At 37.1% G+C, this 26,715-nt stretch overlaps 1 protein-coding gene across 6 annotated transcripts in view; it reads left to right on the forward strand.

Moving 5' to 3' along the window:
• Window positions 1–423: 423 nt before the first annotated feature.
• The window catches only part of col12a1a (collagen, type XII, alpha 1a), a 112,092-nt gene continuing 85,800 nt past the window's right edge, over window positions 424–26,715 (forward strand). For 4 of the 6 annotated variants that reach the window (XM_052145093.1, XM_052145094.1, XM_052145097.1 and 1 more), the window contains exons 1-13: window positions 424–537; window positions 1,384–1,487; window positions 6,983–7,099; window positions 7,177–7,317; window positions 8,213–8,266; window positions 9,685–9,948; window positions 10,373–10,537; window positions 10,628–10,801; window positions 10,911–11,201; window positions 11,580–12,182; window positions 14,208–14,486; window positions 14,582–14,854; window positions 14,971–15,240. In XM_052145093.1, the coding sequence (XP_052001053.1) occupies window positions 1,418–1,487; window positions 6,983–7,099; window positions 7,177–7,317; window positions 8,213–8,266; window positions 9,685–9,948; window positions 10,373–10,537; window positions 10,628–10,801; window positions 10,911–11,201; window positions 11,580–12,182; window positions 14,208–14,486; window positions 14,582–14,854; window positions 14,971–15,240 (2,701 nt within the window). In that variant the 5' untranslated portion in view covers window positions 424–537; window positions 1,384–1,417. The remainder of the gene's footprint in view (window positions 538–1,383; window positions 1,488–6,982; window positions 7,100–7,176; window positions 7,318–8,212; window positions 8,267–9,684; window positions 9,949–10,372; window positions 10,538–10,627; window positions 10,802–10,910; window positions 11,202–11,579; window positions 12,183–14,207; window positions 14,487–14,581; window positions 14,855–14,970; window positions 15,241–26,715) is intronic. The other 2 variants (XM_052145095.1, XM_052145098.1) reach the window with 2 other exon arrangements.

The raw sequence follows: 26,715 nt of genomic DNA on the forward strand, positions 1-26,715 counted from the left end.
CAAAAATAAACTTTATCCAAATGTCATTACAGGACGTGTCTTTCACAGATATACTGCAAATACAACTGATTTGCAGTTTTAGCCCTTAGCCCTTAAAATGTGGTGCTGAAAGACCGACGCTCGCATTTTGTCATTTGTGATAATTACTTTTTACCACATTGAATGAATTAAAATGCTTAGTCCAACTTTTTGGAGTAGAATCTGAGTCTGAGGCATGAACCGTCTAATTCCAGACCTTCAAAGAAACATTAATTCCACCACAATTACATCCCACGGACTGATGTGGATCCCTGCCCATCCCATTACAGAACAGTCTCTGATGGGGGCTCCATTCTTGAAGAATTTCGTAAGGGAGTAAAGTTTGGGAACAGCCCCCTATTTAGTGTCAGGTTGAGCTCAGATACCTCCCATTCTTACCGAGGCTTTCCCTCACTGCTGGAGGAACGAGAAGAAGGGCTTTCTCTCAGTAACTGTGTCTGAAGAGGGGGACATCAGCTTATACTTTTCATTTGTGTTATCGACGGATACTTTTAACAGGTCTGAATGTGATTTTATCATTTTTTTTTCTTTCTTATTCTTCTTCATTTAATTCACACATCACAACAGAATAATTTAGATTTGCATGGGTTCATAAGACATTTTTTTAGTCAATAGTCAAATGACTATTTTTAATGAATTTTTGGTGTCTAAAGGTTTTAGTGAGCATGTCAAAATTGTAAGAGGAAATGAAATCCCTTTTTGGGTCGTTATGTTAACTCTTTTTAGACATTTGGCATCTGTTCTTTATAACACTGTGATGTTTGACCTAATGCAACAAAAAAATTTAAATATTTAATATTTATTAAATATATAAAATTAAATTTTAATTAAGTTTTTATAAAAATAATGTCACCGGGATCATTATTAATTTAGGTTTGCCTCATTTGTATTAATGGAATGAATGACGATTGCGTTTGAGATATATCTTTATGAACTTCCATGTGGAGGCGCTCATGATCTATAATTCAGATCATGGTCTCACATTTTGAAATGATCAGTGCACAATAGTCATGTATGAGAAGCTCTTTATTTTTAACTTGTGACTTGTATACTTGCTAAAGATGATTTACATTTCTACATTTTGAAACAACAGTTCATGTAATAAAAAGGAATGCAATAAAATGATTCTTCTGTGTAATAGATGGAGAAATGATGATGAATTCTATCTATCTATCTATCTATCTATCTATCTATCTATCTATCTATCTATCTATCTATCTATCTATCTATCTCTCTCTCTCTCTCTCTCTCTCTCTCTCTCTCTCTCTCTATCTATCTATCTATCTATCTATCTATCTATCTATCTATCTATCGATCGATCTATCTAATATGTTTTCTTTGTAGATTAATTCATGAGCTGCTGACTGTCTCTGTAAATATGAAGACCAGGCTGTCGTTGGCCACTGCTGCACTCTTAACTCTATTACTGAATTCAGTAGAGGCTGAAGGTATAGTCCATGCATCTCTCTCTCTCCTTCTTTCACCTTTTTTACAGTTTAAGTATTTAACTGAAATATGTGTAAATTTATTCATTTAGAAAACTTGAATATCCCAAAAGTTAAGTCCTAGTTTGGTCACTAAATTGTGTTGTTATTTCTAAACCTAGTAGTGGTCTGTAAAAATGAGCAATAAATTATGTGCTATATATGTTTAAAAAAAAAATGTTACTCACAATGTTACATCATTTCAGTGTTCATAGATGCACATGCTCCTAAAGATACAGAAACTTTTAAAGTTACTTTTTTTTTCTTCAAAAGTAAATATGTGTGTATACTAAAATGTTACTGAAAAATATGTTGTAAAGTAGGCCTAATCTGCAATTTGTAGTGGGCCATTCAGAAGAAATGCCGCATGAGTCTGGGATAGTAATCATTTCCTCTATGAGTCAGTTATCACCCAATTAATTACTATATAATTAATAACTGCTGACTCTAATTAGTCTAATTAATTTGACTGTCTGTGAAATTAAAACACTCATTATTAAACAGAATTATTCTTTTTAATAAGTATTTTAATTATTATTATTATTAAAAGGGATAATTAGCAATTACTAAAGTATATGAAGTATATATATATACTTCATATATATATATATATATATATATATATATATATATATATATATATATATATATATATATATATATATATATATATATACTGTACATATACAAAGATTAATTAACATTAATACCAAGAATGGCCAGATAGGTTTGAATTGTCTACTGATAACTCAGATAACCGCTGTGTACAACTGTGGTGAGAAGGATAGCTTCTCAGAATCCTATTACAGTTGGTTTTAATATTGTGGCTGCTCAGTGTGTGTGTCTGTATATATATATATATACTTATATATATATATATATATACACACACACACATATATATACATACACAGGGTTGGGAGGGTTACTTTTAAAAGGTATTCGACTACAGATTACAGAATCTGATTAGCTGATTTGCATGTCCGGTTTGCAGAGTGATACAAGAAGTAGGACAGATGACTCGCAATAGCCGGATAGCCGGTCTGATATGACTTAATCCCCAGATGTGCGGTTGTTACTCAGACACATCAGACCACTAGATGGCACCATTGAACAATCAGAATCGAATGTTTCACTCCAGCAGGACTTGTTATTCCAGCTTTTCACAAGTCCCATCTTTTTTGTAAAAAAAAAAGATTGCAGTTAAGAGTTACTTTCTCCATCACTTGATCACTGACACAGAATCTCTGTTGTGTGTGTTTTGTGGTGTGTACAACAGGGTAATGTCCCCTGACACATCGCAAAGTTTCTGCCCTATTCCAACCAGTGTTCAGAACTCACACAAAGCTGAATAAAATGTCAGAATCTAATGTCATATTGGTAAATACATTAAATGTGATAAAGAAAAATGTATGTGTTAAACAATTTAAATGAAGTTAGTTATATTTAATTAATAAGAAGTTATCACGCATATGAGTCTTTCTCCTTAGAGTATTTACTTTGTATTTTTATTTAGAGATTTCATGTTCTTAGGGCAGACATAAATAGGTTAACTTTTGTTAGACAATTATTTTCACTTTCTTCCGTAAGAACACAAAGTTAAAATGCTATGAGAAGTTATGAGGAGTTGATAGATGTGTTAGTTTTCACAGCACTTTTTCAAAGCAAAATGTATGACTGGAAATGTGGGGAAAAGAACCTGGGAAAAATGTTATTAATCTGTTAAATAACAGAATAAGTTATAGTAGTAAAATGGATAAGGTTTTTGTACCACATGAATTTAAGTTGTTTTAGTTTAAGATGAATAAATAGTTTCAGTCACCACACATCATCAGTTTAGTCCACTGACAGTTGTCTAGGGCGAAAATGATGTGATGTAAAAACATCTGAGGATGGAGCTTGATTCAACTGGAACACTGAATGGAAACTTGTAATTCATTTGTTTTTTGTGTGTTGTAACAGAATGGAAAGATGTAATATGAGAGGGCCAAATTAGTCCTCAGACAGCACAAAGACAAAGAGCCTTTTTAGGCTTCCTGCAGTCGCTTTCAAAAATGCTGAGTTGCAAGCCATATGGAAAGTTAAAATGCAGTAATGTTTAATGTCAGCACATGTTTCTGAATTACTTTGGCATCTGTTTGGCTTCTCTGGGAGACTCCAACCTCTTTTCCGAGCAGCCTGGCAATGGCGCAAGCCAAAAAGAATGCCTGACTGGCTTGAGGTTATTGACGTGGGGCAGACTCTCTCCAGGGAATGCAAAAGGACTTCTCCTGATGGGCCACTTCATCCTGAAGTTTCCAGAAACTCAACACGAGCAGACATTTTTGTCACTTCGTTATTAAACTGTCAATAAAGTCAACAAAGCCGTCACATTCCATTAGTTCACAGTTCACTAGTAAGTTGGTATTTAAGTTTGTACTTTGTCAAATCTTAGACAGCCTGAAAGTGAATGGTAGGTAGTAATTTATAGATGATTTTTGTGCGCTGGTGCTCTGACACCTCCCGTAAGATGCCTCAGCTTGACTTCTGAGAATCAATGAAGACTCATGGGTTTGGAGATGGCCAGGGGCCTGTTTGGACACATGAATGGAATCTGCCCAGGCCGTATGAGTTTGATGCGTCAGGTTGGTGAGCATTCTTTCTGAAGCAGACTCTCAAATCTGTGTTCAGGCCGTGTTATTTGTTGTTTGCCTGTGCAACTGGTGTGTTTCCTCCATCATTTGTTTTAAAATGATATTCTGGTGCTCTGGCCTCCATCCATCTTCTTTTCTTTCCACCCAAAACTTTCCTTGCTTTGTTTCTGCATGTGACATTTAGCCATATCCACATTAGCCAGTTGGCTAATTAATTAGCACGTGAATAATTGAGCAACCTTTGAACACTAGTGCATGAACAAAACATGATCCAGATTTCTACAGGGAAGATCTGCTGTTATACATGGTAAACCCTAATTTTGTCCAATTGTTTAAATTAGCTGAAATGTCAAATTTGAACTCAAATATGTATTTTTCTTAAAGATCCAGTTCAAACTATTGAGTGCAAAATTGAGGCTATATGGAAGAACAGGCGTCTATACATTTCTGTGGAGAAATAAGTTAATATAATGATTGACCTAGAATTAGTTGCAATCTTCTTTATTATTGTTATTGTGTATGATCTAAATTTGACTAAAACTATTGAGTACATTTGACAACATTTAAATAGAAAATTTGAGTTAAGTCTACTTGCATCTAAGTAGTTAAGTTCATTCTATATGATCACCAAGTTAAGTGAACTTAATTGCACAAGTTTTGGAGAAACCATTACTCAACTGATATGAGGTGAACAAGTTTAGTTAATTCATTGAATAAAGTCAACTTAATAGGGTTTGCAGTGTAGATGATGTTGATGCATCACCTTGTTGTTGATAAGTAGCATGTTAATGTTTTACTTTTCTAATCTCTGAAACTGACTCTTAAAAATCAAGGCTCCAATTACAACCGAAAACAGCCAAATGTCACTGAAACTTTTTTTTAGTTTAACAAAGAATTTATAACATCTGGTCTAATTTTTTTGTAAACCATTCTCTGGTGCTACCTACAATGAAGAGCCTACAATGTAAGATTACAAATCTTGAAAGAACCATATAGCCAACTCAAGAATACAGCGGAAAATGGTTCTTTTATTGGAAAAACTTTTTCTTACAGAGTATTTGTCTCATGTTTTACAGTAAAAAATATCTAAATGTTTTAAAAACAAGATACATTTACTAGAAAATGAAGTAGGATATTTTGTCTTGTTTGCAAATTAATCTATCAAAATGAGTTTACCAATGGGTTGAGAGAAAAAAAACTTGATTCAAAGTGAAAACAAGTAAATTTTTCTTACCTCATTAGCAAATATTTTTTTCTTACATTTACATTTATGCATTTGGCAGACACTTTTATCCAAAGCGACTTACAGTGCACTTATTACAGGGACAATCCCCCCGGAGCAACCTGGAGTTAAGTGCCTTGCTCAAGGACACAATGGTGGTGGCTCTGGGGATCAAACCAGTGACCTTCTGATTACCAGTTCTGTGCTTTAGCCCACTACGCCACCACCACTCCACTCCATTTCTTAATTTAAGCATAAAACCCCACCAAATTTTACAAGATTTCTTTGAATATCTTATGCCATTCTGCTTCTCAAGTAGTGTTGATCCAAATGTGTTGTGAAGAACCATTTAAGAACCTTTATTTTTAAGAGTTTTGCCACAATACTAAAATATTGCATGCTGCAACCTTTTGGTAAAATACACTAATACATTTTTTTGATATGAAGATTTTCCTCTATTGTTTGCATTTCAGATTTCCTCTTTTTTCCCTGTGCATTCATTGCATTTAAGACATTATTATCTTCATCAATCATCAGTATTCATGTAGCTGTAACATGAATGTTGAGTATGCAAGTGGAGTTCTTTTCTTAGAGCGCCGCTCAATGAAATGAGTCCCACTTTATAAAGTATTGTGTAGATTGCATGTCAATAATGTCTATGAAAGAATATCATTTTGGAATATATTTGTAGCATCTCTATGTGTGGTCCCTTGTGTACATGGAAACAGATTATCAAGTTGTTCATACGGCAACTTTCTCATGTACATGTGCATGACACTTTGATGACACTATGTGGACGTGAGTTTTCCCCCTATATGAGTCAATATATTTGTTTGTTTGTTGTAATTTTTTGTTGTTTTGTCGTACATTTTCCTCTATACCTCTTTATTAGTGTGTCAAAAGAATGTTTTGTCTTTATATGTACACCCTCTGAATGAAAAGGAACTACACAAAGGTCTGTCATGACAAATTGTGTATTCTTTTTTTGAGATTTGCAATGGATGTGTGCCTCCAATAAACTTGTTAGTACTCGAGCCTTGTTGGAATATATGTATATATACAAAGCGTATATATATAACATATGGTTTTGATCTCTGACAGAGCCATCTTGATACCTTTGACATGTTAAAAACTTGATTCCATTGTATAATCAATGTCTTGATATGTCTGTTGATTTACTTTTATTATCAGACTTTTGTTTCCGGTGAACGGGCATGCCTTGTATTGATTGCATTCAGCATGTATTGGATGGTTGTCTGCATATGGATTGGCGGAGGAAGTTTCATTAGCTATAGGACTTGAAATGTGTTTAGTCCTTCTGTGCTTGAGCTGCAGGCCATGTGATTCCAGGTTATGCAACTCAAGAAAAGGCCATTTGATCCTAAATGGCTTCCGTCACCCTCTTACGTTGTCTTACGTTCCGTCATCTTTACTCTTGATTCTCTTTGTCCTGCCTAACAATAAACAACCTGACTTCAGTCCTGAAGTGTTTGTCATTGGGATTTCTAAAAGCATCTGCAGTATTGTTTCTTTCAATATTTGTATTATTTATTCAGACATTTCAATTTTTCTTGATAATGAATCATTAAACTTCTTGTTTGCAGTGGAGCCCCCTTCAGATTTGAAATTTAAAATCCTAAATGAAAACACAGTGCAAATGTCATGGAGGACGCCTTCATCTCAGATACAGGGCTACAGAATACAAGTAGTATCAGATGCAGGTGAGTAATGGATGTTCTACATGTTCTGTGAGAAGCTTTAAGCAACTAATGACGTGCTATCTTGTTATCTGTTCCAGATGATTCTAAAGATTTCACTCTTCCTGCCTCGGCTACAAACACATCTATCACAGATCTGACAGCAGATATAGACTATTCTGTGTCAATCAATTCATATGATAGCTTGGAAGAAAGTATTCCTATCCTTGGCCAAATAACTAGTAAGTGGCATTATGTTTTGATTCTAATTAACCAGCCATTCTTTCTTTTTCTTTTTGTCCTCCTCTTTTTATTAACAGCGTTTGCTAAGATAAGCCTCACTGTTATTGCAGTGTTGCTCTGGCAATTTTCCCCAAGTTACTCTAAAAGTAATCCCTTACAGATTACAATTGACTTCTTTTTAAATTGTAATCAGATTATTTTACAGATTACTTACTGGAAAACTAACCACATTACTCATTACTTTATTTCAAGTTACTCTATAAAACATTGTTTCTCAACCATAGATGAGAAAGGGTCTATTCGGGGTGGGGGTGTTGAATATTGTCTTGGAGAATGCAGGGCCTTGAAGTCAAAGTCTTTGTTTTTATGCTTAGTGAATTCAAAATAATGGCTACCTTTCCTTCTCATCCATTGACATATGCAATTATACTCTCTAAACCAAGCTTTACATCCTTGCAACAAGTCATTATGGGGCACACACTCATATTTAATTATTGTTGTTTTAGTAATATTTGTAACATAGCTAATTTCATTCTAATGCAATTGATAGTCAGTAACTGTCAGTAACAAGATGTAATCTGTTTCATAAGTTTTGACTAAAATGTTATTGAAATATAGTAACTTATTGCTTTGTAATCACATTACACCCAACGTTGATTATTGCTCATAGGTAGGTTAGGGATTTAAAACATGATGGAAAAATGGGAAAGAAATCCCATACACTTACATTGAAGGAGGAACCCAAGCCATAGGGACAAGAATATCATAGAGACTTGGGAGTGGGCTTTTTGACTTTGGCCACTAAAATGTCCACTTTGTCTTTTATCAAATGTATTAAACAAAAATTACAAAATGTCAAGCATTGTTGATAAATGAATTTGCCTCCTATTCCAGTTCAATCCAGTAACACCAGTGGAACAGCTAGGAGACCACAGTCAGATGCAATCAGTAAGTACATCTATTCATCAGATTTAATCATCACCATTCCTTAACAGTTCAGATTTTTGGATATTCTTGGTTCTTGTCAGCCATCGAATGGCACTTTACGTACAATACCAAATATTTTCCCTCTGGACTTTGTGGCTCCAACCGCTGTGGTCTTTGTAAATTTGTTACTGCTTGCATATAATCTTTGCCCTAGTTTGTGGTTGGAAATGTATAAATTGCCTTTAATTAAAAACACTGAAATAGAATCAGAGCTCATGAAATCTTTGCTTTGTGCTGTTGGATAAAGTGGCTGATAAAATATGGAGGAGGGGTGAAGTCACTTACAGCCTCATTCATTGATCCTCAAACAGGCACACATCATGTTTTCAACAAGTGGAAAAGATTACTGTTCTGACCCAATTCCACCACTTGTCTTCTTTCTTGTGGGTCCAAATCATCCTGGAGCCAAAAAAAATCCCATTGAAATTCTAGAAAACCATTTCTTTTACTTATAGACACTGTTCTCAAGATTAGGCTTTCATACTTACACGTTTAAAGTCATGTCTAAAAAAAAAATCTGAAATACAGTACTGTGCAAAAGTCTTCACAAAGCATTTGTCTTAAGATGGCTATTTATATCTTCAGCTTTAGTGTGTCAATAGGAAATAAAAATGTTAGACTCCCAAACATTACTTTTGCAAATAGAAAAATTTGAATAGAAGAACAGGGAGCCCTGCAACAGATGTCATGGCCCCCACAAAGCCCCCCACTGAACATCGAGTCAGTCTGAGATTACATAAAGAGACAGAAGCAATTGAGACTTCGCCACTGTTCTTGGAACATCCTATCTTCAAACAACCAAGAAAAACAGTGTCCAGGTGTACTTAAAGAATTGGTGCTGTTTTAAAGGCAAAGGTGGTCACACCAAATATTGATTTAGCTTTTTTATACTGGACTTTGTATGACATTAAGTGATAAATGAAAAGTATTTATGTCATTATTTTTGAAGACATCCTCACTACGCAACATTTCTCACAAGTTCCTAAAACGTTTGCGCAGTACTGTACATTTACTGAAAGGTTCCATTGCTTTGCAAAGCATTTTCGAAATGTTGAATGCAACAGAGCCAGAGGACTTAATGCAGGACAATTATTAATAGCTTGTGTCTTTTGGGAGTCATTAATTATCAGTTGAGAGTAGTTGCAAAAATAACAGACTAGTTATGCTAAATAAATCTGCTTGAATAGACTGCTTTTGTAAAAAAAACTAAATCTATTTACCATTAATATGTCAAAACAAAAAACTATTAGCTCATGTGATGTATGTCACTTGCCTTTAGCTGAATTAATTTTTCATTTAGATTGTAGAAGATTGTCATTGATAGCATGGTCTCACTGTTTTGTCTATGACTCATGTTTCTCTTTTCCCTTGTCATGCAGAGTGTTCAGTAAGTGCTATTGCAGATCTAGTTTTCCTGGTGGATGGTTCTTGGAGTGTGGGAAGAGAAAACTTTAAATTTATCCGGAGTTTCATTGGGGACTTGGCTGGAGCTTTTGACATTGGGGAGGCTAAGACTAGAGTGGCTGTGGTACAGTACAGCACAGACACCAGGACAGAGTTCAACCTGAACCAGCATTACAGACGGCCAGACCTCCTTCGAGCCATCAAAAATCTGCCCTATAAGGGTGGTAATACCATGACAGGTGTGTTAACCACGTTGGTTATCATGCAGTACATATTGATCAACATCCTTGTTGGTCCTGGAACAACATTACTAATCAGATTTTAGCAATTTAGGAAAATAGTAGGGTTTGGGCAAAGTGAGGTTATGGCCTAAACAACATTCTTATTAATCCATCATTTGCACCTTTAAGGGTAGTTGACAGGAATGTTGTTCCAAAACCAAACCAATGATGCTGATCCAGCAACACATCCTAATTAGCAAAATCATGGTCAACAAACCTCTTCTAACCTGACTTTGTCTTTCATCTGTCACATAAAACATGCCACCCTGGCTAAATCAGATAAATGTTTATAATACCTTTCAACACCAAGTTGCTGGTATCACTTAAAATGGATTCACGAAGTTGGATTTGTATCATGATGTGCTGCTACATGTTCAACCAGGTGATGCAATTGACTATTTGGTGAAAAACACTTTTACTGAGGTGGCTGGAGCCAGGAAAAGCTTCCCAAAAGTGGCCATGATCATCACGGATGGAAAGTCTCAGGACCCAGTGGAGGAGTATGCCAAACGGCTGAGAAACATAGGAGTAGAGATCTTTGTCCTGGGTTTGTGTTTTCTTTTAAGCATATCTGATCAAATACATTTTTTTAAGTTGATGAAACTTTATATCAAGCAGCTTTTCATGTATTATTCAGGTATCAAAGGTGCGGATGAGGATGAGTTGAAGGAGATTGCCTCAACCCCTCACAACAAGCATGTCTACAATGTTCCAAACTTTGACATGATCAATCAGGTGCAGAAAAAGCTCATCACTGAGGTGTGCTCCGGTGTGGAGCAGCAGCTGAATTCCCTTGTAAGCGGAGAGGAAGGTACAACCTAACACATACACTCATAATGTTGCAAAAACTCACTAAAAGACGATTTGAAGATGTCTTTTGGAAGGTGTCATTTTATATAAATAAATGCATGTTTTCGCAGTTGTTGAACCAGCTTCAGCTCTCAGAGTAACGGATATCTCATCCAAGTCCATGAGGGTCACGTGGGATGCATCTCCAGGGGACATCACAGGCTATAAGCTTCAGTTCTTCCCCATGATTGCAGGTGCCAAGAGGCAGGAGTTGTACACAGGACACACAATCACCTTGGCCAATGTCAGAGACCTGTCTCCTGAGACAGAATATGAGATCAGTCTGTTTGCCCTCAAAGGTTTGACTCCCAGCAAGCCAGAAATAGTCAAGGAGAAGACGCAGCCTATAAGAATCTCCACAGGTTAGATCATAACTACTAATTTGTCATCTAACAGATGATTTTATTCTAAGCAACTTACAATACCCTTAAAACAGGTAAAGCTCCCCACCAACTCACTAGTAACCCACATACAAAGGCCCAAAAACTGTATGTATTCAGCGTAAAAAAGGGGGGGCACTGAATTGACCCCAATGGGGTGCTTGGATGGCAAAACGTTCAAACGCTTCAATTATTGGCCCAGATATTTAACAACTATGCTGCACCTCCCTACAACCCCTAGATCCTCCCTTCAGACCATCAGTATACTTAGCCATTTCCCTAAAAATCGATCTAGTTTTAACAAGATTTATAAATTCCAATGCAGAGAATGGTCACAAATCTTTTTTTTTTTTCCTATAGAGTGTTCTCTTGAGGTTGATGTCCAAGCTGATGTTGTTCTCCTGGTAGATGGCTCGTACAGTATAGGACTGGCTAACTTTGCTAAAGTTAGAGCCTTTCTTGAAGTGCTCGTCAATTCTTTTGATATCGGACCTAACAAGGTGCAGATCAGCTTGGTTCAGTACAGCAGGGATCCTTACACCGAGTTTTCCTTAAACAAGCACCATGACATTGCAGCCGTAGTAAAGGCAGTCCGCATCTTCCCATATCGTGGAGGCTCCACCAACACTGGGAAAGCCATGACCTATGTGAGGGACAAGATCTTTGTTTCCGGCCGTGGTGCTCGTGATAATGTGCCACGGGTCATGGTGCTTATCACAGACGGCAAGTCCTCAGACTCCTTCAAAGACCCTGCCAAAAAGCTCAGGGAGGCAGACGTGGAGATCTTTGCTGTGGGAGTTAAGGAAGCTGTGCGCTCCGAGTTGGAGGCCATTGCTAATGCTCCTGCAGTTAACCATGTTTTTGAGGTGGAAGACTTTGATGCCTTTGAGCGGATCTCCAAGGAACTGACCACATCTATCTGCCTAAGAATTGAGCAAGAGCTCCATAACATCAAGAAAAGAAGTAGGTGGCGACTTTCCTTTTTTACTATACAGTTACTTATTGCATTCTGTTAAAAATCTATTTTTTGCTGATATTTAGTTTCATATGAGAAATGTAGATGGGTACCATACCATGACCCAATGTCCTTTTTGGTCCTATCAACATTAATATCAACCAATCATATTTTAGGAATAGGTAAGGTTTAGGCTTAGGTCTGGAGTTCAGGGCTTGAAAAGCATTCTCATTAGTCAAGTCAAGTCAATTTTATTTGTATAGCGCCTTTCACAACACACATCGTTTCAAAGCAGCTTTACAGAAGATCAGCATTAACAGACGATAAAACTGTAATGTCTATAAAGTCGATGAATCATCATTGTGTAATTTAGGTAAAATACGATTCTTAATCTTGTTTAAAAATAATCAAATAATAATTGTATTAATAACCCCAGTGAGCAAGCTGTAGGTGACTGTGGCAAGGAACACAAAACTCCATAAGATGTAGATTAATGGAGAAAAATAACCTTGGGAGAAACCAGACTCACTGTGGGGGCCAGTTCCCCTCTGGCTAACATTATGAATGTAATGTAAATATTAATTATGTATAGGAAAAATCATGGTTTAAAATTATTAAACTAAGTGTTAAGGGTCAGTGATTAAACATCGATTGTGTTTGAACTGTAAGCTTAATGACCACAGTCTTTGAAGTCCATCTTGATTAATTGCAGAAGTTCACATAGATGCAATTGTCCTTGTTAATTGGCTGATGAAGGCTTTTGTTGGCAATAGTTAGGCTATGCATTCCATTTCAAGATTGTAGTCCATCAATAGACAGAGGTGATGCAGGTTGGAGTTGGCATCAGTTCATCCTCTGAAGTCCATCATAATAGACTGAAGTGATGTATGGCTGGCACCGGCTGCATTTAGTCATCATCATTCAGCGACATGTAGCAGTGGAGTCCAACACAAAGCAGGAATGGTGCTGGATCCAGCCGGTTCTGGTGACCTCAGCATAGGAGACCTGAGGTTGAGACAGGGAAACAAATAAAAAGATGTAAGTGTAGATGCCATTCAGTTTATTGCAGTTAGAGATCATGATCATGGTTTCTGGTTTCTGGTTCCGGCAGACCCAACTAAAGCAGCCTAATTGTGGGTTGGAGGATAAATTAGGTGTGTGCCTGGCTAAATAGATGAGTCTTTAGTCTAGACTTAAACTGAGAGAGTGTGTCTGCATCTCGAACAGTGTTTGGAAGACTATTCCATAGTTTAGGAGCCAAATATGAAAAGGATCTACCTCCTTTTGTGGATTTTGATATTCTAGGAACTATTAACAGGCCAGAACACATTAGCCAATTATTTCCAGCTGATAGGCAGTTTACTCTGGGAAGTTGATGATTAGGGTGGGGTTAAGAATTCGATTTGGACTATATTTGTTTGACAGGAATGTTGTCCTCGGAGAAACAAAAGATGCTGATCAAGAAAAACCCCCTACTTGGCAAATTCATGGTGACCAGTATTGTTTTATAACACAAATAGTTTTGGAAATGCTAAGATTTGAAAACATATTTTGCATGCAGCTTAGAAATAATTAACACTGATTATATCTCAGCACCATCATAATCAATATTAAGTGAATAAGTAGTTTTATTCACCACATATTGAAAAGTTTCAATGTCAGTGTTATTCTTATTATCTTTTAGTTAATAGTTTATAGAATTTATAATAAAATGCTTTTAAAATTTCTTAGCTAGTGGGGTGAACATTTACTGCTCTTATAGCTCAGTTGCTCAGTCTAATATCTGTCTTATGTCCAGTATATTAACAAATCTCTGCTTGCCATCTCTTATATAAGGACACCTCTTTATTCTAAGTTGCATATTTTAAACTTTTTTTCTCAGTAGATACTCTGCAGCAACCCAAATTCCACTATAGATTCAATGTATTAACAAGCAAGACCAAACCCAAAGGATTAACTGAGAGATAATAAACTTTTGAGAAATTGTACACTGAACAATCCTGAATGCATTTGGGATGTGTTTTACCATACAGGTTTGATTCCTCCAAAGTCACTGAGCTTCTCTGAGGTGACTTCCAGGAGCTTCAGGGCCTCATGGATTTCTGAGGCACAGGATGTCCTGTCTTTTCTGGTGCGTTTCAGGGCGGCGGCTGATATAATGGGAGACTACATCTCTTTGGTGGTTCCTCATGACTCCATGACTACCATTTTGCCAAATCTCATCCCCCTGACCACCTATGAGGTTAACGTTATCGCCCAGTATGACAAAGGAGACAGTTATCCCTTGACAGGAGAGGAGACAACTTTGGAAGGTATTTGATCATCGTCAAAGTCACTGACATACAGAATACAGCTTCTTGAACTATATACAGTATAAGCGTTAACACACACCACTTTTCTAATTCAGAAATAGGCGTTGTCCGTAACCTCATGGTGAGTGAGGAGACCGTGGACAGCTTACTTGTGTCATGGAAAGCCGCTCCTGGAGCGGTATTGAGGTACAGACTGTTCTATGAGCCAGTGGCTGGAGGAAATAAACTGGAAGCAGAGACTGATGGAAGTCAGGTCACCACTGTTCTCCAAGACCTGCTACCCATCACCACCTACCACATCACAGTGCACGCTGAGTATGCAACAGGGATGGGGCCTTCCATGGACACTACAGGCACCACCAAAGAAGGTCAGTTGTTGCTTTCATTCTGCAGTCATTTTCCTTAAACTCTTTAAAGTGCAGCAGGAAAAAAGATTATATTCCAAAACAATTCGATTAATCCTATTTGTGTGGTTCTCTCTCAGTTAGGGGCTCTCCACGTGACCTGAGGGTCTTCAATGAGACGGTATCGAGCATGAGGCTCTCATGGCGGGCTGCTCCAGGAAATGTGCTTCAGTATCATGTGGCCTACAAACCTGATGGTGGCGAGAAGAAAGAGATATTTGTTAAAGGAGACACAACTAACACAGTACTGAAAAATCTGCTGTCTGACACAAAGTATGAGCTCTTTGTTAGCGCCCACTACTCCTCTGGTTTTGGAGATCCACTTTTGGGAACAGGCACCACTCTGGAAGGTAAGAAATGAGTGACTTGAAATATCACACATGATGCTTCTGGGTTCTTCAGTTTAATTAATTTGTCTGCTATACACTGTATGAATAAGATTAATACTGGCTTGAATGGATGGTTTAAGATGTCCAGGTGAAGTAGGGTCCACCATCACATCACTCTGCAATGTTACTGACACTACATTAATTTGTTCTTCTTTGAAGGCAGACATACTTGTAAGAAATTTGATCTCTTTTCAAAACATAATGAGCTGCCTCGCTTTGTACTGCATACACAACCAAATGCCTTATAAGGAGGCATGATGGACCTCATAAGTGACTGATTTGGAACTCTCAACTTAACAAAATTTTTCAGTAGCGTGACAGCAAACAGCTACTTGAACTACTTGATTTTTGTATCAAGCATTCCAGCATTGCATACTGGAATTGCCTTATCTGTGAAGGATGCTGTCAAATCTAGGTATTTTATAAAGGAAGAATAATGTTGCTGCATACCTTAATGCTTACTACCAGCATGCCTATGATGCCTTAAAAATGCTGTCTAACTAGGCAGCTCACTAGGTTTTGGAACAGAACTTTGATGTTGCCTGCCAGTGTAAATTCCACTCAGCTTTTTTCATTGTGGGAAGCTGCAAATGGATGACCTTTAGAATAGATTAAAAACTACCAGGGGGCATTTACACCCAATGACCAGGTCCTTTGGTGTTATGGCTGGGGTCAAATGGGTCCCATTTCCAGAGATTTAGTGACCACAGCTTTTGTATCTCATCCCACAATGAAGCAGCAGTTGTCTCATTAGTCATGTTTGTGTCAGATAATGAGAGGGTGTTTGAATCAGTCTGGATGACCCATGTGAATTCCCCTACGCTCAGGGTTATTACATTTGGCGTGTGGGCAGATGATGAATTAGCTGAGCTTGTACAAATTTCCACATTCATGCTTGGGAATTACTTGGACGTTGAATGGAAATTAGAACGTCATAGGTTTTACTTTGTTGAAGTATGCCTCTCTAGTGTCTAAAACCCTGGTTTTAGCGATCAAGATTTTAGATTTCAGTATACATTTTCCTAAATTATCCAGTGTGTAGGCTAATTGTTTCCCACTTTCCATCGTAATACCACATCATGTCAATGTATAGATTACATAGCATCTTCATATTATTTTGAAGCCAAAAGATTTACAATGATTGCTAGTTATCTCTTGACCAATGCCAGTATCCTGTTACTGTCCAGCTTAGAGGCACCCAAACCAAGAGAAAACTGCATCCACATAAATGTACATGGTTCTTGCTTTTGCAAAGAGTGTGTCTCTCTTAATATTCTGACTTGTCTTTTGATAAAGAGCTTGTCAGTGCTAGAATTACAATTTCCATCCTTTTATCATAGAAGTATTGGCCATAAATGCCACAAGACCTACCTTCTTTCCTTACATGAATTACAGTAACCATCATCCTAAAACAACTGATTTCAACTTCTAACCTGAACCACTAATGACTATCCTATGGTTATTTTACAAGAGCAGATATTTCAGAGGCCGATCATTATATATGCTGACTCAGGCCAACTTTCCACACAGGGTTGAAGGAAACATGTGATGCCTTCTGGCTGATGACAAGGCATCTCTGAACTGAGCTTCATTAAACTCTATGTACTGGTGGACAACACAGCTCTCTTTGTTTGAGTTTGCCTCAGCTTCAAGAAAAGTGCACTTTGAGGCCAAACCCAGTCAGAGCAGTTAGAAAGTGACCTTAGACAAGGGCTGTGGGTGTGTGAATCACTCTTGATCTCCTGTGGAAAACAGGCACAATTCAGCCTACTGAACTTCTTGTGAATTCTTTAAAATCTAATAGCAATTTTTGACTTGTAATATCTAACAGGAAAACAGAAATGACAGGGGATACTAAAAGGTTTGTTCACCCCAAAAGGAAAATTCTTTCATAATTTACCACCCATCCTTTTGTTCCAGATCGGAATGACTTTCTTTCATCTGTGGAACACAAAAGGAATTATTAGGCTTTGTGTCCACCATTAAAGGGGTCATGAACTGCTTTTTTTTATAATTGTATTATCTTCCCTGAGGTCCAATGATAATGTAATAAAGGTTTGCACCAAAACAGTCACATATTACATAGCAATATGTGATAATAGTCTACCCTGTTTTTGGCCCTCTGTGTGAAACACTTGGCCTAAGCACCTCCTTAAAACTTCAATGTAAATGTCCACTGTTATGATTGGCTAGCATCGTGCAGCCCCTCAAATTCAGCAAACTTAATCAGAAGAGAATGAACAAGCCCCTCAACATTATAAAACAAAATTGCAGGGTTTACGCACAATGCACATCCAACATGTTGCATCTGAATATATATTAAACTGTTCATCTCAAGCACAACTGTTAACACTCAGCACCGTAAACTATCAAACAGTCATTACATTTGAAATATTCATGAATGAAATGATTTACTTATGTTTTTGATAGGGTTCAAGTGTCCAACCTTCAATAGCAGTTACTTTGCAAAGCTTGAATCGTATTATGCCTGTTCACAAGCAATCCACGCTGACATGAGCCTAAAAAACGAAAACACATAGTCCAGAGTGGTGAAACTAGATATAGCATACACATACAGAATCATCCTGCACTGAGGCGCACATTGCTGGAAACACATCAAAATGGTCAATCGTCTAAAGACGTCCATCTTAGCATATGTTTACATACACAAACTATTAAAAATAGCGCAGATGTGTGAAAGTGCATGTCCATGACGTGTTTGTGCATAAAACAAAAAGAGGCAGCTTCTGAATGAAAGAGAATTGCTTCTCCCTTTCAGAGTTGTAACTTGCAGAGGTGGGTAGAGTAGCCAAAAACTGTACTCAAGTAAAAGTACAATTACTTCAAAAACATAATTACTCAAGTATCATAAATAATTACTTGAGTAAGAGTAAGAAAGTATCCAATTAAAAGAGTACTCAAGTATTGAGTAACTCATTACTCTCACAAATGACATAATAGACATTTACTCCCCTATATTTACTATATATATATATATATATATATATATATATATATAAATTGAAAGTGAATGGTGACCGAGACTGTCAGTCCCTAACATTCTGTCTAACATATTTTGTGTTCCACATAATACAAAGCCTCACACTGGTTTGGAACAACATGAGGGTAGATAAATTATGACAGAATATTAAACTATGGCTGAGCTATCACTTTAAAGAAATAGTTTACCCAAAAATGAAAATTCTCTCATCATTTACTCATGCCATCCCAGATGTGTTTGACTTTCTTTCTTCTGCAGAACACAAATTAAGAGTTTTAGAAGAATGCTAAATGTAAACTGCATTTAAGATGATCCAAAAAGCATTTAAAGGCAGTATAAAAGTAATCCATAAGACTCCAGTGGTTTAATCCATGTCTTCAAAAGTAATATGATAGGTGTGGGTGAGAAACAGATCAATATTTGTCATTTTTGAAATATTCATGAATAGGCAGAGAAGAATGTGAATCACCAAAAACACAAGAAGAATGTGAAAGTAATCTGTTTCTCTTTTTCTCATACACACCTATCACATCACTTCTGAAGATACTGATTTAACAATTAGAGTCTTATGGATTAATTTTTTGCTGACTTGTGTTTGTTTGTTTAGCTTTAAAATGTTGCCACCAGAGTATGTGAAAGAAAAGCTACAATGTGCTTTATTAGAACACTAACATTAGCCCAAGACTAAATGAAATAATTTTTATAGCTTACTCTTGAAACATATGGGCAGCATTCTCTGGGTTTGATCAATTAAATAAATTGCTAGATGCAATTATTAGGTCTATGTATTATTGCCTAATTATTGACTATTATTCTCTATTATTGCACTTCTTTTAATTAACCTTGCCCTATAAATCTGTGAACAAACAAAATTTAAATACATTCTCAGAATATTCTACTCTCTTTTAGTTCACTTTTAGAAATACTAGCGTTTTTAAATCTTCCTCTATTCACATTTGCTGATTTTCTTCATCTGCAAATTTATAATGCATAAATTAGCCTACGGCACTAAAATACATTTAGATGGCAATCGATTAAATTCAAACTATGCAATATTAACATGTTGATTAGTTCAGTTGGTGTTTTGCGTTGTTAAAAGTTCATTTCTATTTAATGCAGGGCATAATAGCCTACAGTTAAGATTGTGATGCATTAGATTAGAATGTTGATATGATTATTCAAAATATTTAATAGGGGAGAGATATAGATGTATGTATTGATGACGTTTAGACTTTCTCTCCATATATGAATGGATTATCATTGTGTTTTCTGGACACGCCTTTTAGAATTTCACAACAAACCTTCGATCATGGCAATCACCTCCCCACTATTGTTCTCCTTCGCCATCCCGTCGTTAATTTTCAATAAACAGCAGTTGATGCAGGAATAAAAAGACAAGACACAAGCATGTAGTTAAGTCAAGCTTTACTGTAAGCTTACCTCAGTAATAGGGAGTGTGAAAACTGAAAGCAAAAGTAACCTGGTGGTCGAACATTACCAAATTAGTATTTTTTTTTTTATCACATTCTTTCTGGTTATATCAGAAATTCCATCTTTCCTTCATTCCAATAGTGTTTAACACTGCTTAACATGTGGTGAATTATTTTACTAAGGTCCGTTAAAAGGTGTTTTGCCTGTGAAGGAGCGTTAGTGGAGCACTCTTGGAGCGAGACAAAACAATGACGCTCCAATTTTTTAAAAACCCGCTCCTTGCTTCAGGCAAAATCATGCCGCTCCACTCCTTACTCTGTTCCCGCTTCGCTCACATACTCTGGTTGCCACCCATTCAATTGCATTGTAAGGACCTACAGAGCTGAGAAATTCTTCTAAAATCTTCATTTAAGTTCAGCAGAAGAAAGGAAGTCATACACATCTGGGGTTGCACGAGTGTGATGTAATAATGAGAATTGAAATTTTTGGGTGAACTATCCCTTTATGGGCTCTTGTCAGATCTGGATGAATATGTCAATAAGAAGAGAGGTTTGGAAATATTTCTAGTAATTATTACTGTGAAAAGTCCCACAAGGACATTATATATAATGCTGAAATATAATGCCTTCTTTTGCTATTTCATAGCTTTTAAAATCTTGTGTGGATTCTTATTTCAGTGTAGTTACAGTTTTCAGTAAGTATGTAGATCGTTAGTTCTGTACAGCAGTACCGCTGCTCTCTAAATGCAGAGAATGCAGCCTACGTAGGGCAACAACTCGTGGAACACCCATTGTGCCTGAAACTGCCCCCTATCCACTATATAGTGCACTATTTCGAGTTTGCGCTATTTTGTAGGAATGTCTGAATTCTGAATGAGCCACTCATTCCCTACTTTTGTTCACTCATTCTTACCCACAATGCACTCTAATTTCAAGTACACCCGATGACGGTTAATTTCCCGCAATTATGGGGAAGATGTACGAGCTAGGATATTACTGCTTCTTTCACTCCTGCAATGTTTTATTAAGTATTTTTTCTTGTTTTAAGGAAGTTTAAATATTTTTACCACAAAATAAGACAAAAGTAATATCTATATATATATATATATATATATATATATATATATATATATATATATATATATATATATATATATATATCTATATATATATATATATATATATATATATATATATTCTTTTTTTTTTTTTTTTTTTGCAGTGAAGGACTCATATAACTACACAAATAGTAATTTTAGTAGTAATTTTAACTACTGAACTCCACTCAAGGTTCCCTGCAGTGTTTGAAACTATAGTTCACCAAGCTGCAAGCTACACATAACTAGATAACCTACAGTCAAGCTTTCCTTTTAAAAAAGTAGTTAGTTTAAGTTGTATTGGTTCTGGGGTTTTCTAAATCAGACAGTTCGCAGCAGATGTAGCAGGGAGCCTTTGTTGTGTTTTAACACCTGGTGAATGTGGTTGCAGTCAGCATGAGTTTTGTCTCATGATTGTTTGTGTGGAAACTGGGCTCAGGAGATATTTGCCAGTGCCAGATTGTGTTTCTGTTCCAGACAGCTGCCTTGTTTTAGTGAATATCAGCTGGATTCTGTGAAGAGAGTGTAGAGAGAGGACAGAAAACATCCACACCTCAATAACTGAATAGACTAAGAACATATTTTGCAAATCTGACACCTATGCTTACGGTATTAATCAGTGAGGAAGCCCAGGTTAGGTTCAAGCTCCTGAAATTGGATAAAGTATGTCTATAACTGCAAATAGGAAATTGATGGAAAATGGTCCACAAACTTTTAATGCCATATTTATTTATTAGCTTTTTTATTTGTTTGTTTTTTGGAAAATAATTTCAAAATGATATAGAGCGCAACAGGGATTTAATAAAATTCTTCATAAAACCAACCAGCTCCGATGTGAATCATATATATTTTGATTTAAGTAAAAATGTATTTGAAAAACAGTCAAAGATGCAAGACTTTCTACTTAATATCAAATTAGGGAATAAACTACAAACCCATGAAGCATTGTGAATGATATAATTGCATTAAAAACATTGGAAAATGTAAAACTATTGATTTTAGGCTCTTGATTATCAGTATAGAACAATATATTACAATTTTATTGAAACATTTTTAAAGATACAAATTGTTTTAGAGTGTAAGGAGACCATCTTGTTTGGTTGCATTATAAACTGTGTGTCAAAGGAGTTTTTTTTGTGCTTTCATGCCATGTTGGAATTACTACAATTATGAGATTGTGATGTGTAAAAATCTCACGCCATTGTAGACCTCATTAATTCATTAAGGCCACTTTATTTTAGTCAATCTTACCTGGTGCGCTTTTTTATCTTAAACATTTTGCAAGAACACGTAGAGGTGAATTAACGAATTAATGTTTTGATTAAATATTTTGTTGTCATCAATATCAAATCCACACATGGATCCATTTTGGGTTACGAGCATTATTTCAGATTATGAGGAAGTGAACAACTCAGAGTAGAATCTCCTAGTATTTACTCTCTCCCCAAATTACAGTAATTCCGTTTTGATTCACTCCAACTCTGATAGGTGAATCTTTCTCATCAGGATTCACGGGTAGTTCTTCACAAGAAATTCTGCTATTAAACATGATTTTATTTGTACAAAGTTGAAGTAACATGGACTGGTGGCTTCAACAGAAGCATATACCATCAATTAACAACCTAAAGTTGTTTGATCTAAAGGTTTATGCTTAAATTCTTTCAATTAGTTTTTCTGACAAATATCAATTGTCCATGCACAAAACCAACATTTTAATTAAAAAAGTCCCAGTCAGCAGGGGGCAGTCAGCACAATGTGCAGCTCTACAGACAGCAAACCACAATTACAGACAGCACAAGATGAGGACACATTCTTGTGTTCAAACACTACCAGATGGAGCACAAGACCGAATGCGGGGGTCTCAAAACTATGTTTAACTTGTCAAAGCATCCTAAAAACAATGCATTAATGGCATGATGCAACCAAAGTGAGATGCTCCAAAAGTATCTGTCTGACACATGTATACATAGATGCATTATTAGAGAAGACCTTATAATAAGTCTACCTTGGACAGATTAAATTGCAAAATTGATTGCTGTGGACTATAGGTCAATAATAGACATAAATTGACAGCTTTAGTTAATTTATAGATTGATGACATTATTATTACTACTTTCCACATTCTAGAATAATAGTATAGAATGCTTTTGACGGGTAGTGTACATGTCTGCTGAGCAGTTTTGTCCAGCCTCTAAATGTGATGTGAGGAATTTGAGATTCAATAGACCTCTTATTGGAGCAGGAAGATCTGGAGACTTTGCTTGTAGAGACAAACAACCACTAGATTCTCTCCATCCAGAATGCACATAAGGCTTTCAGTCCTGCTGTCAAGAAAATGTGCTGGCTGAAGGAAATAGCAGTGGAGCATTTGTGTTGCTTCCAGGAATCATTCACACGATGATTACAATTTCTGTTCCCAGTTAACAGTTTGGAAGAAATGCAATAACTAGGATCAAAGAAGGTCGAAAGCCTGCTTTTAATCTTGCTTGAACACATAACAATATCTGCAGGACAGCATTAATAAGCTCATGAACAGCACAGCGTTTCCGTATCTCTGTTAAGTGGCTACTTCTTCTGTCAAAGCAGAATCTTACTAAACAAATTATTCTTCAATAGCATGTGTAAACTGCGCAGTCATGCGTTACACTGCCTGGCATTGGCCATTTGTCTGCATATTAGTAATGAAAGCAGCCTGCAGAAGACATCAACATGCGATTTGTTCCCATCTGCGCTCTGTCAAAAAAATCAGCAACTACAGATCCAGGCACCCTGGCATGATTCCTGCCTCAAAACACACAGGAAAGTCTAGACTTCTCCGTCTGTTTCATCTTGACTCAGTTCAATTCATCATTACCACTGCTCATATAAACTTAAGCACTTGTTAAGAACTAGTCCTGCACCATACCTTATTGTGCAGCTTGTTGAGGAAAGGTGCGTTAATACTTTTTTAAAGTGATCCGAGCCATATCTGGGGACCAGAATATCAGAGAGGGAGTGGGCTTTTTTGATTGGTCCCTGTAAGCAATCCTTTAGCAACCAGTGTTTGGGAGTAGTTAAATAAAAGTATTGACATGACTAACTTAACTACATTTCAGTCATGAAAACTCTCTGAAAGATTTTGCATGTTAATGTGGGTATGGAATACTGAAAGGATATTGGGTTTGGCTGACTAGATCTGCTCTGCTGCTGCTGCAGACCAAGAAGAATTGCTACTGCTAGAACATACACAGACATATTGAGTTAAGCATGTGGACATGCTTCTGCTGCTTCACAGTTAGAAAAAAACACAACATATGTTGCATCAGCATGTATGACATGCTGCTGCACAATTAGACATAAATACTGTCCCCATATAGCAAAGCTAAACAGGTGGAGCTAGAGTGGTGGAGGGTTTCAGAGAAACCAGCTTACTGAGCAAATGTAAATGTTAGGCATAGAGAGAGTATGCAAGTTGATTGGCTACCTGATTACACAGCAAAGAACCTATCGGCTTACACCATGGACTGGGAATTTCATGGGATCTTTCATGCCAACTGGCCCAAAACTTGTCGACGGGTTGGGGGTGATGGGGGGGGGTGTTGATCCGAAAGTTGTTGAGTGGGGGGTGATGGGGGGGGGGGGGGCTGTGTGTTCGCTGTCCTTTTCTGCATATCGTGGGGATGTTCTGCGGTCCATTCTGCATAACGCGGCGGCTCATTTGAGATTATGGCGGCCCATTCAGCACGTTTTGTGGCCTTATGCCAGATTACCAATCCAGCCATGCCATGGCCCCATTTACACCTTGCATAAACATGACACTCGACCACTATAAATGACAGTGCACCCAAGACACATAGTGATTGGATTGTGATAACATCACTCAAACCACATTTTTCATGCCAACTGGCCCAAAACTTGTCGACGGGGTGGGGGTGATGGGGGGGGGGATGTTGATCCGAAAGTTGTTGAGTGGGGGGGTGTTGGGGGGGGCTGTGTGTTTGCTGTCCTTTTCTGCATATCGTGGGGCTGTTCTGCGGTCCATTCTGCATAACGTGGCGGCTCATTTGAGCTTATGGTGGCCCATTCAGCACGTTTTGCGGGTTTATGCCAGATTACCAGTCCAGCCATGCCATGGCCCCATTTACACCTTGCATAAACATGACACTCGACCACTATAAATGACAGTGCACCCAAGACACATAGTGATCGGATTGTGATAACATCACTCAAACCACATTTGGAGGTGGTCAGGAATGGACTCTGACAACATTCAAAGAAGGTGTAAATGCAAATGCGTTTCCGTTATCTGGATACAAATGCATAATTAATTATGTGATGAGGTTACGCTACAGTCATCCATTGTTAAAGCGTTTTGTGTTCTTGCCTTGTTTCTGTTAATTCAGCCATAGCAATGTGAAGAACACAACAGACATTGCCATCTTGCAATCTTATCACAATGAACAAAATCCCATTCACTATTCCACTAGAATACACTTAGAATATTACTACTTGGAATCTCTCTCCTCAAATCTCACTCGCTCACGTCTCTCTCCTGTTTTCTAATCATACACGTCACACGTGAAAATAGTCTTCAGTCACACATTTTAGTTGAGAAGAATATACAAAAAGCCAAAAGTGAGAGGAATATCATTAGATTTGCTTCAGCGACCATCACCTGTATAGTGAGCAATGGAGCCTCCTATAACTCTCTATGCAGTAAGTTCATTCAAACCAAACTTCCTATTTAAAGTTACGTTTCATGCTGCAGATTATATTTGGGCCACTCAACTTAAGCTTTTCTGATAATTGAATCTAATGACCAATAAAACCATTCACTATATCTACATGCTTGAGTTTCTACACATTGGCGACACCTACTGATGAAACGTGACTTGACTAGAATGATGCCTGTTCTGAAACATTGGTTCGAAACTATTGATTTGTTAAGGATTTGAAGTTTTAAGAAGCAAGATTTGTGAGAGTTCATCACTAGTTTAGGCTAATCGAAGCCTGGTTTATTGATTGCTCGAGCAACACATCAGTTTGATCTTTGTTGTAAATCAAGAGGAGGAAAGCAATGACTCAAAGCAGCTAGTAGTAATTTCTATTCAGTCATTTGCCACGCTGTACTACTTTTAATGTGTGTGCCAGAAGTGTGCATATTTTTATGTCAGCTTAAGTTCAGTTGAGGTGTAGGTTGGTTCCGGCACTCCTGCTTACTCAGATGTCAAAGAAGAATTACTCTCTCCTGAAAGAGTTTGGAATGTTAAATTTCTTGAACTCTTAAGCTATGATTTACAGTCTCTATCGTCCCGAGTCTTTATGATATCTAGTTATTGTGTTATCAATGACACAACCACTGATACTTAATTGTACTTTAACTTGACCTGCTGTTTCAGCCTGACAATTGGCCCTTTTGACATGAATTTGAGGAGCAGTTTTCAGTGGGTGGTAGACAGGTGACTGTCCTGAGGTCAAACTCTCATCAGGAGAACAGGATGAGAAAAGGCTGACTAGCCTGTAAGCACTACCACATTTTCATATATTTTCAGGTCGCTTTCCTCTTTTTTGCTTCGACCCACTCAACATACAGCTAAGAAGAAGTAAGAGAGGGAGGGTAGGTGGTATGGCGAGGACAAAAAGTGATCTACATCTGCAATTTTAGCAGTATGTGTTTAACGGATTGGGTTTCGTGTTCAATGGAAAGTAGATGTGGTGACAGATGTGTGGCAGCAGTGGGAGAGATTGTTTTTGCAGAGCACTTTTCCAGGGTGCTCACTTAGAAAGAAATAGTTTGCACCAAAATGAAAATTATGCATAATTTACTCTCATTTAGCAGAATGTTGATGCTACTCCTTCCTTACAATGAAAGCATGCAGTGTCCAAAAAGGACATAAATGTACAATAACAGTATCCTAAAAAAAGTAGT

The sequence above is a fragment of the Xyrauchen texanus genome, chromosome 16 (genome assembly GCF_025860055.1).
Source record: "Xyrauchen texanus isolate HMW12.3.18 chromosome 16, RBS_HiC_50CHRs, whole genome shotgun sequence".
NCBI classification, from domain to species: Eukaryota; Metazoa; Chordata; class Actinopteri; order Cypriniformes; family Catostomidae; genus Xyrauchen; species Xyrauchen texanus.